Source organism: Aspergillus bombycis, assembly GCF_001792695.1.
Source record: "Aspergillus bombycis strain NRRL26010 chromosome Unknown contig00010, whole genome shotgun sequence".
In the NCBI taxonomy this organism is placed as follows: domain Eukaryota; kingdom Fungi; phylum Ascomycota; class Eurotiomycetes; order Eurotiales; family Aspergillaceae; genus Aspergillus; species Aspergillus bombycis.
In genome coordinates, this window is record NW_019170012.1 from 136097 (window position 1) to 151202 (window position 15106).

Genomic DNA, 15106 nt, shown 5'->3' on the forward strand with positions numbered 1-15106 from the left:
GTATTCCGTTGTCGGACCAGGTCGAGATATGTCCAGGGAAGGAGAACGCACATCACTGGCTAATTCAGCTTGAAGGTATCTGGGTCCACTATACGTTGAGCTTGCAACCTCCAGAATGAATCAACAGTGACTTTCCGAGTACGAGATCATGCCTTGTCATTCTACCTCAGAGAGGGGAAGCTAAGAATGACTCAAAGTCACGCGGATTGGCTGATTTAATCGTTAGAACGAAGAGGTTTGTAATATGCGTCTACTTCTATATACTTCGGCATTGTGACTACAGGGCAGGATAACCCGGCTGGTTGCCCCTTATTGGTCTCATTTGAGAGGGTTAGTTTTCCCACAAGTAATCAAGTTTTTCATTATAATTACCAGTGCCCTGTGCATCCACTGGAAAGGACTAAGTTGAAGCACTTCGCAGTGTCATCGATGTCCAGGACAGGGGAACCAAAGAGTCATGACCGTTCCTACAAAACATTCTGCCGCCTGGTAGAGATTCACACCTCGCTTAACGAAATTAACGAACGGTCTGACTTACTCCGGGGTTCCCCCGGAGCTCCTGAACAAGATTCGTTGGCGGTTTTAGGTATACCCACTTCCTACCCACCCGTTCCAGATTGGCCCGAACAGGGAGTATCGCAGGGAGAGTTGCAGCGAAAATAATCCAATGTGGTCACCTTTCCACGAGCCTGTCGCCGAAAAGTGCGAATAATTGTGATATTCCAATCACATGAAAATCTCTTAACCTGCAGCAAGTTAAGAAAAGGACAAGACGCTAGTGCGGGAACCCAAGAGTTTTCTAGCCGTGGATCGAAGGCTCGATACGAGAGGCACCAAATCACATTTAACCATAAAATTAAGTGGTTTACAACCCCTGCTGGCCATGACATCGGAGCCTTTTCCGGGCTCGATTCGGGTTTCCCGATATTCCAGCCCGCAGCGTCCAATCGAGCACGTAAGAGTCTTAACTAATCACGGCCGAAAAAAATATAACTAACTATAACGATGCTGGACGGTCCCACCACAACTCCCGCGGAACCACAAAACCGCGGCACTAGGCATCAGTCGACATCTGGCTACGTCTAGTACGTGCTCTAGCCTAAGCTCTAGGGGCTAACCTCTCCTTATGAGGTTTGCGTTAGGCTGAGAAAGGAAATCACTCGTGTGCGGACCAGAAGCTGCTACGAGCTGCCTACCGTCTGCCTCCCTGGTGAATATCCACCTATCCAACCGGCTTTCTCTGGCTATTGGTTGGGTTTTTGTTACCATCGGCCATTATTATTCACAAACGAGATTTCGCGCGTTGCCGAGAGGCGATTCGAAGAAAACCGTGGGAGTCGGGAGGCTAAGCTACAACCCAGGGGCGATTTATCCACTCGGTTAATTTGAGGCCGACGCCGGTGTAGTCTAAGATGCACCAGATGTCCACATTGGTAGTTAGCCAAAGTCTAGTCATGTTCGTTGAAAATAAGCAAGACATCCCTGCTGACTATCCTCAGTATATAAAGACTGACGATTTGCCTCGTGCGAGATTAGCGTACCACTCTTGTTTCGTCTTCCCAGCACGAGAACCCGACCATAGCCATGGACAGCCATCAGCTCTTTCTCCACGCTGCCGCTACCGGTGACGTAGCATCCATGGACCAGGAATATGTGAAGAACAAGACAGTCATCACCGCCAAAGACTCCACTAACCGGACGGCTCTCCACTTGGCTGCCCTCAACGGCCACTTGAACGCTGTCAAACAGCTGCTGGACTACGGCATTGCTTGGTGCTCGAAGGACAATCAGGGCCAGACCGCATTGCACCTTGCCGCGCAGCTATCATCCGCAACCATTGCCGAAACACTCCTTGAGAGAGGCGCGAATTGCTGCACTCAAGACCACGACGGGAAAACGCCCGTATTTTACGCCTACCGAAACTATTCCCCCGATGTCGTGAGTTGCTTTCTGAAATATGTCGAATCGTCATGTGGCACGGACAAGAATTGCAGCCTTACGCCACAGATCATTCTCGGGGGTGGCTGCCGCAAATGGACTCCCCTCCACGCTTAGTGAGGCTGCACGGCCCATGGAGGGAGCGCGCCGGCCTGTACGGTGCAAGGCTTGAAAAAGCTTTCCCTCCCTTTGCCACTCAATTCCAGTTTCTTGAGAACACGCATGCCCGATCTCGCTCATATCCACCGCGCACCTTCATCTCATCTCGGAACGTCAGCCCCGAATAGCGCCGGAGAATGTCCCCTTTTTGACAATCGAGTCACATAGCATGCTCGCGGGGCCGAAACGATCCGCTCTGAACAAACGACTGCACCATAATAATATCAGATCGACCACACAGGGAAGACTTCCTCCGCTGTCAGCCGCAGGCCAGCCCTACACCCCGACAAGATTTCCGACCCGCCTTTTTCCGCTCGACTGCTGGTCATCGTCCGGGGGCGTGGGATCATGATGGTGACGGTGTGGACCGAGGGTGGTATACGGATACCGAATGCACAACCAATGGGAACCCCCACCCTGGCAGCGTGGACGGCTATGGTGGGGCATTCCAACGACGGCGATAGACTAGCCAATGCTACCTGTCCTTTAGCCTAGATCACAATAATACCCTTTGACGTCCTAGATCTTTGTACCGTGGCATTATTTGTCATACCTAATTTCACGAGTCACGATGTACGGAATAGAGACTATTGCTGGAGCAAAATATTGGGATTTTTCTCTGCAACCCAAGGAATATAATGAAACCGTCGTAATGGATCTCCATTTCGAGAAAATTAGTGTTTAGGCACAGGATAAGTTCAGCCTAGCTAGATTAGGATCTAGCTTACTCACAGGGTCTCTGAATCGACAGGTCCGTTTACCACTACATCGTCTGCTGCAACCCCTTGATAGACTGCTTTGGCTGTTTTCGGCATTTCACAGATGTCATCGCCTGTTATTGATGGTAGGTCCCTCAGCGTCTGTCTTATTGTTGTCAACGGTTCATTTGATTTTATTATTCCCTTTGCAGTCCAGTTCCTGCAGTGCCCGCTCGAGCAATTGACGACAAGCCATAAGTGGCGTAATAGACACTTCTTCTAATCGACCATCTCTAGAGTCATGTCGAATAGCGTCCCTTGCGGCAATTTCCAGCTTAGCGAGCAGAGTTACCTAGCCCTCGAGCCTGCCAGCCTCCTTACGTCGGTACAGCCACTTGTACAGTACTCTGTTTCCATAATGTTGATATGATGGGAAACGATAGTCATGCTTCTTTGCGAGGTCTAGACCTTAGTGGAATTAGAGCTTTGCGCGTTTATCATAAAAAACGACATGAAGTCCATATTGGTCAAACGGATGCTATAGAATTATGTGATATTTAGTTAAAAGTGTTATATGGGAGGGAAGCATAACAACAAAAGATTGTACACTTATGATTTGCTTGAGGGCAAGGTGCAACATCATCTCTGTTAGATGTCACGCCTTGATCATTCTCTGAAGACTGAGACCTTATATCTAAAACCGATTAATGAAAGCGCCTAGCCGAGTAGTAGAATATCCTTCTTTAGCGTGCCAGTCGCGCATAGTAATTCGTGAATCGCAAGGAAGCCCAACCCACGGATTGAATACATACTGAGCTCATATAATTAAGGTAAGTTGACACTGCCTAAATAATTGAAACTACTAGCTACTAGGAGGACTGAGTGGGAGCGAACAACAGGTGACGAACCAAGCAGGCAGTGGGGCGCCAACTGTGTCGCCCACCACATTTACTTTTTACTCTTGCATCTGCTCCCCTTTTACGAGCTTGTTGCAGCACCATCAACCACTACTCATCTAAACCCCACTCCATTACGTTAAAGGTATTGTGATGTTACTTTGATCGCGATCGATCGGTGACAGCCACCAGCAGAGCGCTTAAAACTATCGAATCGGCCGGCGCTCACCCACAGAGTACCTATTACTGAGCCATTTTGTTGAAGCTGCTGTTGACCCCGAGGTTGCTGCTCGGTATTTTATCTCAACGAGAACGGGTGTTTGGCAGGATGTGGAAGTCAAGAGGGAGTGGAGACTAGTGGAACGGTGTAGGTGTTCTGGCGTGCGATTACCCTCTCTGTGTTCAAGTAATGTATGGGAAGTAACATGTCTTGGGCCACTTTTAGATCGCCTTCTCCACCTAGTCCATCAGAAAGATGGCAATTTGTAGGTCTTTCATGATGGGATGCGATCACGGATCAATCTCAGCTGTGGAGGCTGTATATACCATCCCGCCGTTCATGCCGTATGAGATTGCAAGTCCCGAGGAGGTAGGCTGTCATGGATGACAGTAATCTGGAGGTGGCTACAAACTCACAGCTTTAGGGCCGGCTAAGCATTTCTATCCACTCAGTATCCTACGCAGCTACGAGAAGTGCTTGCTACCGCCAATGATGATATATCTCTGCAGGATGTATGGCTCCTGTTCTCGAACATCCATAAAGCCTTTCGCGAAGGACACGTCGATGTCTTGTCAATGTCACAATTATTACACTGGCTTAGCATATTGAGTATGGAAAGCAAGCAGGATTACGAATTCCGGGTGCGTCCGTACCTGTGCATGTTTGTAACGAGCGTAAACTGAAAAGATCGCTGTGCTTGCTACGACAATTATACCCCAAGAGCCTTCTAATTTATAACTCGGAGACAAGACAAAATTCTAGGGGATATTACACCTCTTTAGATTCTCCACACCCGACACGAAGCCGTTGACGTACCCAAATCCATTCCTTTTGGAGGTCCATCGTCGATTAACAAGCGTACTGCCTCTGTTTTCACTTGAGGATCAAATTGTATGTGGCTGGCCAAAGTCGCATAGCGATGTCTCAGAATTGCCACGAGTAATTCGAACGATCGTTCATTGGATATGGTTCTTCTTTCTACCTTGGGTATGTTTGCGATTCTATCTACCATTATATGGCTTGGGACAATGCTCTACGGAACATTGTCAGAACAATGGGTTTCACAAGCCCCGTTGGGTTGGTCGTCATAGAGAGTGATCCCCCTTATCGAAAGGGGGCCACCGCGTTAAGATCGACGGAGCATCCCGGTGTAGTGGATATTCTCGAACACCAGGGCAAATGTACCTCTACATGGACAGCTCCTTACAGATGTTTACTTCGGATAGCGCACGCTGAGCGGGACTAGTTTGCCGACGATCTGAAGGTTAGTATCGTGCGGTTGCGAAAGATTCCAAATAATACCCCGTTCATATTCGGCAACGCGAAAGGAGACACATATCTCAATCATTGCATCCCTGACGGATTGTGGGCCGGTTCAACTCGAAATCTGAATCTAATGCGCACCTGACTAGCCATCTCAGCGGCACATTACCTACCATATTTCCGGATCGCAACATCCGTCTTGATCACCGGCCATATTATACTGGCATTCCCTGAATTTACTTGTTGACTGTAGACGGTTGAATGGCATCATCGACTGCGATAATGTCAACTATATGCCCGAATACCGGGAGTTTACGAAAGCGACGTACAGCGCACGCAGAAGGCAGGTATTTGAGCATATCTTTTACAAAACATTTCGACATGGGTATGATGATGAACTTAAGTAGAACGAAAGCCATGAACCTTCGCCCTATTCGGTGTTTAAAGCAAGCTATGATATCCATGCAGCGAATACTTTCCTGGAAGGAAAGAAATAGTAGAAGGATACATCACGACCTGCAATGGAAATGGTGGTGAAGCAAATAGTCTAAAGGGAGAGTTCCTGTGGTAAGTTAAGAAAAGGGATCCACATTGATAAGAAAAGTAGAATCGTGCAGAAAAACAACGATAGATCTGCAGCCTGAGCCCAAGCACAAGCAACTGCCCCTCTTGGCCTGTTTGATGTGTTGGCATGCCACTATATATGCAGCAAGGTACAGGTCACAATTCTACCCAACTCATACGGACACACAACTTGTCCCCGGAAGTTTGAGAGGTGGACATTATGGGACTCCAGGATCTCAGCGTTGAAACGGTTGTGACGATACTACGGTCACTCAGTGTGCAGGACATATTGAATTTAAGATGTGTCTGCCGTAAGCACCACACTGCCTGACTGCTGAGGCCAATCAAACTCATCGATGAATGAACACCATATCTAGGTTATATGGACCAGGTCGTCATAGGGAACATACTCTATACCGGACAATATAACCAGACTATGAATGACCGGCTCTGGTCACGACTTCTATACGAGAAAATCGCGCATGATGTCTCCAGCCATAAACACATCTCCCAGATTGTATCCCGCTTGCGGTCGCAGCTAACTGTACAATGCTGCGCGGAAGACTGCATGCAAGCTATAAGTGCTGCCCTGGTTTCATACAAGGGCCGCGGTTGGGTTGCAGAAAACCTGAGAGGTGTCATGCATTGGGCTAATAGTTGGGATGATCTCACTATCATGGTATTAGGGGCCTGGCTCGGGTTGAGAAATGTTGTGAGGGGGCTGTTGGAGAGCGGGGTACCGGCTGATAAGAGTCACGAGTTCCTGGGCAATGCCATGTATGCTGCGGCATTTCATGATGATGAGCTTCTGACAGAGCTACTCCTAGACCAGAGTGCGGGCGATTGGAAGATGGATGGTGCTTATGGCGATGCCCTACAGCTCGCAGCCTATCGGGGGTCGAAGAATGTAGCACGGCGTCTTATTGAAAACCGCATACTGAAACAGACATCTCCAAGCCCCTTCGGCTATGGACTGTATGGTAGCCCTTTGGGAGCAGCGGCTGCAGCGGGACATGACGATATTGTTCGACTGTGTCTGGCTTGGCAGAGAGATTCAAGACAGCTGGGTCCTCATTTACGGACTCCATTATTCTACGCAGCTAGAAGTGGAAGATCCAGAGTTGCTGAAATCCTGCTAGACGGTGGGGAGATGAGGCCTAACCTGGATGATGACTTCAATGATACCCCTTTGAGCGTCGCTGTGAAGCACAATCACGAAGACGTTGTTTCTGTGCTACTAGGCAGCGATGAGATCAAAGCAGACTACCCAGGCATACGAGGTAACAAGCTAACCCCATTCCAAATCGCAGCCAGGAATGGGTTCACAAATATCGTACGAATGCTCTTATGTCGTGGCGATGTTGAAATCGGGGGGGCCGGTGATGGGGAACCTCCCATCGTCATGGCTGCGCTCAACGGTCATACCGAGATAGTGGAGATATTGCTTACGAAGGACAGAGCCCGCCATGTAGAGCGTTTCCTGCCATGGGCGGCGTCTCGCGGCCTTACTCATATGGTCAAACTGGCCTTGGACTCACAGGTAATCAATCCAAACTGCCACGATGAAAAGTTCAGGACAGCCCTACACCATGCAGTAGACCAGGGCCGCGAGGATCTGGTAAGACTGCTGCTGCTGCGGAATGAGACGAACCCAAATCTCAAGGATAGCAAAGGGCGAACACCCCTAATACTCGCGATAGAGAGCGGAAATTTGGCCCTGTTTCGCATTCTATTAGACGATAAAAGAACGTCTATCGGCAACAGCAATTTCAACGGCATGACACCACTGCATGTTGCATGTAAACACGGATATTTAACTTTTGTGGAAAATATGCTGGCCCGAGAAGATGTGAACGTAAATGCACTAGACGCGACCTGGCAAACGCCACTATGTCACGCCATTAGCTCCAAGAGCGAAGGAATAATACAATTGCTGCTCGATAACGAGAACACTGATCCTAGTCAGCCAGATAACAACCAAGGGAAGACGCCAGTATACATAGCTACCGAGTGCGGCCACTCCAAGCTGGCTATACTGCTTATTCAGAGATACAAAGCAAACCCAAACTGCTGCTGCGACGAGTACCTAGCAACACCGTTGATGATTGCGGCCGCGCGGGGTGATCTTGACCTCATGTCCGTCTTGCTAAAAGAACGCACAGTGAACATCAACGTACCGAACAAGCTTGGACGCACTGCCCTTGGCGTTGCAGCATGGCATGCGCAAGCAAGAGCTGCACTCATGCTTCTTCAACACCCCGATGTCGACGTGCATCACCGGGCAGAAGACGGGACGACGGCTTTCCTAATGGCGGCTCGTGGAGGCCATTCGGACGTTCTGGGAGAGCTGTTAGTAAAGGGTGCTCATCCAGGTGTTTGTAACTATATCGGAGAGACACCTATCTATGCCGCCTCAGAGAATGGTCACTATGAGGCTATCTTAATGCTACTAGCGCAGCCCGATGTGGACCCCAATCAACCCACATACTACCGGGAAACGCCGTTATCAGTGGCGGCGCGCAGGGGGCACGTGGCTGTGGTGCACCTCTTACTCGACCAAGGGGGCGTGGGCTTTAACCCAGAGTGTCAGTCATCTAAGACGCTGCTTTCGATGGTCACCAACAAGGCAATAATACAGCTGTTGATGGACGCCGGTGACAGGTACTTGGAAGCGCCGTAGCGGCGGCATACGTATTTCGGGATAATATTTACTAGTACCCAGGTATGACAGTTCAAAGTGATAGTCGAGCTTTAAGATAGCAAGGGCTCTCAGCAGGGTCTTGACCGGTTCCCAAGCAGAATCAACACGGGCGGAAATATGTGATAGCGTAGGTTGATTCGTCGTTAGTTGTTACCGGGCTTTTCGATATTTTTACTTCTATTCATAGACAGTTAATCGCCTGAGGACTATTTCAGACGTTTAAAATTGGATTTTGATGCAAGTGGACCACATATGAGATATGCGCAGAACGCCTCACCCATAACTACTTAGTTCACTGCATAGCTCATGATTCATTCAATACTATGCCAACTCCTCCATGGAGTCCCTCCAAGGCACACACGGTAACACACAAACAAAGCCACTCCATCCACATGATATCCACGCTATCTACACATAATAACACCGTCCAACCCTAAGATTTAGTATGAAATCCGTCAACCTTCTACAAACTCATCCCACCCAAACGCACCAAAAACCCAATATCCCCACACAATAAATTAACTCCCGAGCTAAATAACAGGTACCACGCACTCGTGGACAAATTCCCACCCAATGATCGGCAGTGGCGCTACGTACTAGTATGAAGCATTTTGATGAAGGTTTTGGTATTCCCGAGGGGGCATACGTGGGACGCTAGTCTATATTGGGTATTTGATACCGGGAACTTAAACAACGTGCGTTGGGCCCACTTGTCGGCAGCCCTATCGGAGAGTTTGAATGTTGGGGTATGTTTCGTTCATGGTGTTGGATGGTGGTGAGGCGTTTCACTGGTATTTTATGGGGAGAGGTGCTCGGTTGGGTTGAGGGATTGGAGTTTGGGTGAGGCTGTAGTTTGTCTTTAGGCTGTATTGATAATGGATGAAAGACTACTAATGTTTTATGGAATGCATGGATGATGCATGGCCTGAGCAGCTGGGTTGTATGTTATTAGATAGGATTACGTGGTACAATTGGAAGGGGCAGCGTTGGATATTTTATGCGTTTAGTATTTGGGAACAGAGAATGGAAAGTCTCTTTATATATGTACATAAAACAATTCAAAGGAGTGGCAGGAAAGGTGACAGAAATAGGTTAGTCAGGAATAATAATTCAGGGAGAAATGTAGGAATACATTATCTGATGGTGGTCTTCGCACTGGGGTATCGGTAGCAGGGATGGTGTCTCCTTACAGTAGACTGACCGACCTACGAAGCCTCGTCATTACCGAAATCAGTACGGAGTCTGCTGATGGAACCACTCCATAATGAGCTCCACCTGCGCCTTCTTGGCAATGGGGACGTTTCCAAACGCATTGCCGAGCTCCATGACAAGCTGGGTGCCATTTGCGCTGTTCGGGCTCCAGCAGGGCAGCGAGCCGCTGCCAGTGAAAGACCCGCCCTTGTTGGGATCGAGCGTCTTTGCGAAGTTCGCCCAGTAGGCGGACATCTTCTCCTGAATGGCATAGTCCTGCGCGGTGAACGGGTACCTATCCGCGTTGGCGTAGAGAGCATTCAGTGCGTACATGATCTCAGACTGGTGGAAGGCGCCCTGGTCTTGGCCTGGAGGGGCATGGGTCCAGTAGTAGGTGTAGAAGGAAGAGGAGGCGGCCTTGTACCAGTCCGTGGCATAGGCCCAGGAGCCAATGAGGGAGGTATCGCGGGCAGCCGCGTTCCAGGCCCTGTCTGCGGTGCTTGCGTTGTCGTGGTCCGGGTAGAGCTGGAAATAACGGCTGGAGAGATTACCGTATTTGAGAGAGGAGTAGGACTCGTATTCCTCGACGGTGTAGTCTGTGCTTGTTGAGGCTCCGGATTCGTCCTTGGTGTTGCCTGTGATGACAGGTACGTCGTTGGCGGGGCCGTTGATGAGCGTCTCCAGGTATGTGGAGGGAAGAACGTAACCGTCTAGGACGGGCTTAAAAATGAGAGGATAGCCAGCAGACAGTGCAGTGATCGGGTCGATCCACGTCTCATTGACGCGGTCCTGGGAGCCGACCAGGAGTTCCTCCATGGAGAGCGTGCGTAGTTCCTTGATGCTGGAGACGTTGTGGAAAGTAGTGTAGTTGACACCGTGCGTGATGGCAGCAGACATGTTGACGTAAGAGGTCGCGAGGCCGGCCAGCATGGGATCGTATGGATACCTAATGCCAGACTCGGAGATACCGCCATGGAAATACCCCTTGAACAACGGGCTATTGACGGCGTGGTAGACCTGGGAAGATCCGAAAGACTGGCCGGCGACGACCACGCGGTCCGGATCACCACCAAACTTGGCAATGTTTTTCTGGACCCATTTGAGGACCTCGAGCTGGTCCAGGACACCGTAGTTTCCGGACGTGTTGTGACCGGTGAGCTGGAGACCTTCGGCGTTGAGCTCCGGATGGGCGAGGTAACCGAACGCATCGTCGCGACGGTTGAAGGTGATGAGAATGACGTCCTTCAAGGCCATTCCACCGCCGTACCACCAGGCATCATTGCTGGTCTCGTCGGAACCCTGGTTCCAGACCATAACAGGGAGTTTGGCATCCGCAGAGCCGGCACTGGTCCAGAGGTTCAGACTGAGACAGTCTTCGCTGATACTCGATGCGTAGTTGCTGGGGCAGGCAGGGCCAAAGTCCGTCGCTTTCAGGGTGTCATTCCAGGGCTCACGTGGCTGTGGTGGCTTCCAGCGGTTCTGATACCCAGTGTCCGCGGCGAATGGGACACCTAAGAAGGCTGTCACATTGGATTCGGAGATACCAAAGTATTTCTCGAGGGTAGACTCGTTGAAATATTGGAAACCTTGGACAGGACCGTAATTCGTCTGAATAGTCTGGTCCCAGAGCTGAGCTTGGGCAATCACAGCGCTCACAGCCAGAGAGGCCAAGCTCTTCGACAGATGCGGGGCCATCCCGGAAGATCTTGCAGGCAATGAGGTAAAGTTGTGTGCCAACAAGGATAACACTGAGCGAGATCTTCAAAGATATATATACCTGGACATCACACCACATTGGCTATACTTAATGAGATGCCTAACAGACGATCTCAAGGTCCACGCCAGGACGCGTCAGGGATTTGCGATTTCTCCAAGCTCATGTCCACATTCTAAGGACACTTTCGACCATTATGTCCGATCATACACATTCAGCCTGGGTGATTATCCGAGGGGACAACGTCACCTTGATATGATTGCGGGCGATTTCACCTAGCCCTCGGGAACAGGACATGATCTATACCAGAATCGTAAAATCAGATAACTTTCTCGCCGTTTCTTTCCCGAAGAAGAAAGTGGAGTGAGAGCTTATTGTTACGCAACTGGAATGGGGGTCATCGTGTCTCGGCCCCTGTCTATCTAGCCACGAAGTATGGTATTTATATTCTGCCCTGCCGGCCAAGATTGTGACATGCTGCTCATTACAGGGTTTTTTGACAGTGACCTGAGAGCTTGCTAGTCAATTGAGCGACAGGGGCTCGAGGACTGCTCACAAGCAACCTTGACACACCTGAAGGTGTCGCGTATTGCGCCAAGAGTCAACGATGGGCCAGCGTGCGCAAGCGAAGCCAACTTCCAAGACCCTCTTCGGCGATAGCGAGAGTCACGGTGGGTCTGCCTTACGGAGTCGGGAAATTAAGGCCGATACCAGGGAGAATGTGCTCAACTGGTGCTGAGGATACGTTCTTGTGCTTTGTATTTCGCTGTATGAAGAGACTGTTGGTTGCTACCTCGATTTTGTGAATCTCTCTGCCCTCTTTTCGCTCTTTCTTGGAACCCCCTCGAGCTGTATGGGAGACATGGAAGCGGAGATATCTGTCATTCGAAGTTCAAGTCGCTCTTGCACCAGTGACCGGAGTCAGGCTGCAGCGAACGACACAAGCACTTGCCATGCCACAGTATCTCTTCCGATGCACAATTCACGATCCGTATGAAATTAATTTGGGTATTCTGTATTTGTGACCTGCCGTGTTGTTTTTGATACGGAATCGGAATAAGCCGACTTTTGACCGGGAGGCGATGGAAGGAAGGCCAACCAATCATGGGCCAGTCCCACTTCGTTCTTCCATCGACTTGCTGAACTTCTTCTCCTTCTTCTTGTTTGTCCACCCCAACATGAGAGGAAAATGAATAACTTGGACTTCTACGGCGATAGGACTGCTCTTTGGTCTCGTCGCCTGCTCCTCATCAGTCACACCATACCAGGACGATGCTAATTACCACCCCGACAATTCCTCCGCGTAGACTGAAGAGGAAGAGAGTCGGTGTCGCATGTAACACCTGTCGATCACTGAAGATACGCTGTGACGGAGTCCGACCCCATTGCGGTACTTGCCAACGCCGCCGGGATCGCTGTATTTTTCAAGATGACGATCCGCGTCCACTCAGGTGCGTCTATCTTTCCTTCAACAAGAGCTGATCACTGACACTGCGATAGAGAGGATGAGAGCCCCAGTGTACGAGAGGATATACTACTGATATCGCCTTCTCAACTGAATTATGGGCCGCTCGGGCATGAGTCTGCTTCTTCCGCTTCCTCTGTCGCAACTAGAGACACGACATATGAACGGGATGATGCTGGCGTGACAGCCATGGGCTTAACTGTTGGTCCCCTGGACAGGGAGCAGAACTCAACTAGAGAATTCTTCGGCGACTCCTCAACAGTGGCCTTTATCCAGGAGTTGCAGCATTCCCTTCCAGCAACTAACACCGCGCCAGGCTCTGGCCACGAGGTGCCTTGTCGCTCAATCGACCCGCACGATCACCAGCGGGCCCCCAAGCTCTCAGCTGAACCTAGACCATCAATGGAGCTGCTCCCCCCACGCCCATTGGCCGACCATCTGGTCGACTGCTATTTTTCTAAGATACACACACTTTATCCGTTTGTGCATAAGGACGCTTTCTTCACTGCATACCGGTCGCTGTGGGTGCCTGCGGAGTCAAGTCGAGACACAAATACGGCTCCTGGTCTGGGGATAGGAGATGCTACTGTCAGTCGCACCACCTTCCACTGCGCATTGAATGCCATATTTGCTCTAGGATGTCAGTTCTCCAACGTAGTGCAGACACAGCGAGAAACTACCTCGGAAGCTTTTTATCGTCGGTGCAAGCCAGTGCTAGATGTGGAATATCTGGAAGGGGGAGATCTAGCTGTATGCCAAACTCTCTTGCTCGTCACGCATTATTTACAATGTTCACGAACGCCCAATCGTTGCTGGCATGTTATAGGCATGGCATGTCGGCTAGCTCAGGCGCTGGGGTTGCACTCAGATCGCGGCAATGAACGTCGATCGTTTGCCGAAATCCAGCTTAGGCGGAGGGTATGGCATGGTTGTGTAATGCTTGACCTGTATGGTATTTTCTATCCGATCCTTTCAGATACACTGCTAACTCACAGCCTGGTTGACCATATAGAGCCGTCAGCACAATACTTGGACGCCCGGCAATGATTGCCCAAAAGCCAATGACGCCTCTCCCCGAGGCTATTGACGATTGCTATCTATCAGTGGGTGCGCCAACTTGTAAACAACCTCCCCGTGTACTATCGCGCGTTGTATGGTTCATTGAAACCTTAAAGCTGTACGATACGCTCCGCAAGATTCTGAAGTCATTGTATAACAATGCAGGGTCAATGGAAGCGGGGAGCGTGAGTAACCATATGCCGGCTGAAAACACTTGGCAGCTTCAGAACATTATACAGATTGATGCAGACCTCGAGGAATTCAAGACCAATCTACCAGAAGCACTCATGTGGGACCATGAAGTCTTACGTGACGGTCCAGACAATTTCCAAAGAGAAAAGTGTTTGCTTCGAGCAAGGTATGCAGAAATGACGGCCTGTGACTGAGGCTTCTCTCTAATTTACGATTCCAGATATTCATATTTGAAAATTCTCCTATACCGGCCTATCCTCTCTCAGACTCTTCGAAATAGTAACACAATGTTGTGTAGCGAGAGCAATGAATCCATCCATAACTCTGGAATCCACTCCAGAGTTAGCCTTGACTGTTCCATATACTGTGTCAATGCTGCCATTGATCTTATCTCTTTAGTTCATCAGACTTGCAACACTCATCTGTCTAGCGTCTGGTGCTACAACGTCTTTTGTAAGTATTTTCATGCAAGGCCAGAGCTTCTTCACACACTGTTATTGACCGGCCCCTTCTCCACAGATGCATTTACTGCGGGTTCTGTTATTCTTCTTGCGGGGCTCTCTCAATCGGTCGTGGATAGTGTAACCTGGGAAGCTCTAGAACAATCGTGGCAGAAGTGTCAGTCTTCATTAGACAAGCTGAGGTTCTATAGCAGCACGGCGGAACGCTGTGCCGAGAACTTATGCACGATCAAAGAGCGATGCTCAATCACCTTTCCGCGCGTTGCAAAGCCAAGGACCAATATATTACCGCGGGAACAGCCATCTCCTAATCAGTCTCCCACCTTCGAACAGCTGGATAACGATAGGCTAAATGATCTACCATCAGAAGGAACAGATTATCTACCGTTCACAGACGACCTCTTTCGCGATCTGGATTTCAACGAGGATACATTTTTCGATCCGTTCTGGTTCAGTCTACAATTCTAATGCTATCATTGAATATTCCCATCTTCCATGCCTTAAGGACTGGTGGCGATGACACGTCTTTATTCATACATTCCGCCCAACAAGAACAGTATGAAAAGCGAAAGAAAGTCAAGAACC

General features: G+C 49.7%; 4 protein-coding genes across 4 annotated transcripts; 3 read left to right on the forward strand and 1 right to left on the reverse strand.

Annotated features, from left to right (window-relative positions):
- Positions 1-1584: 1584 nt before the first annotated feature.
- On the forward strand, positions 1585-2055 carry ABOM_004063 (ankyrin repeat domain-containing protein; the record flags this gene model as incomplete). The annotated part of the gene is made up of 1 exon (XM_022531193.1): positions 1585-2055. The coding sequence occupies one exon, from the start codon at positions 1585-1587 to the stop codon at positions 2053-2055; it is 471 nt and encodes a 156-aa protein (XP_022392971.1).
- A 3903-nt stretch (positions 2056-5958) lies between these two features.
- On the forward strand, positions 5959-8418 carry ABOM_004064 (ankyrin; the record flags this gene model as incomplete). Its single annotated transcript, XM_022531194.1, has 2 exons — positions 5959-6049; positions 6116-8418. 2 exons carry the CDS (start codon positions 5959-5961, stop codon positions 8416-8418), a joined length of 2394 nt encoding a protein of 797 aa, XP_022392973.1.
- Positions 8419-9669: 1251 nt separating this feature from the next.
- ABOM_004065 (carboxylesterase/lipase family protein) lies at positions 9670-11325 on the reverse strand (the record flags this gene model as incomplete). The annotated part of the gene is made up of 1 exon (XM_022531195.1): positions 9670-11325. One exon carries the CDS (start codon positions 11323-11325, stop codon positions 9670-9672), a length of 1656 nt encoding a protein of 551 aa, XP_022392927.1.
- Positions 11326-12773: 1448 nt separating this feature from the next.
- ABOM_004066 (fungal specific transcription factor domain-containing protein) lies at positions 12774-14989 on the forward strand (the record flags this gene model as incomplete). Its single annotated transcript, XM_022531196.1, has 5 exons — positions 12774-12795; positions 12847-13756; positions 13822-14226; positions 14281-14513; positions 14580-14989. The coding sequence occupies 5 exons, from the start codon at positions 12774-12776 to the stop codon at positions 14987-14989; spliced, it is 1980 nt and encodes a 659-aa protein (XP_022392974.1).
- Positions 14990-15106: the final 117 nt, after the last annotated feature.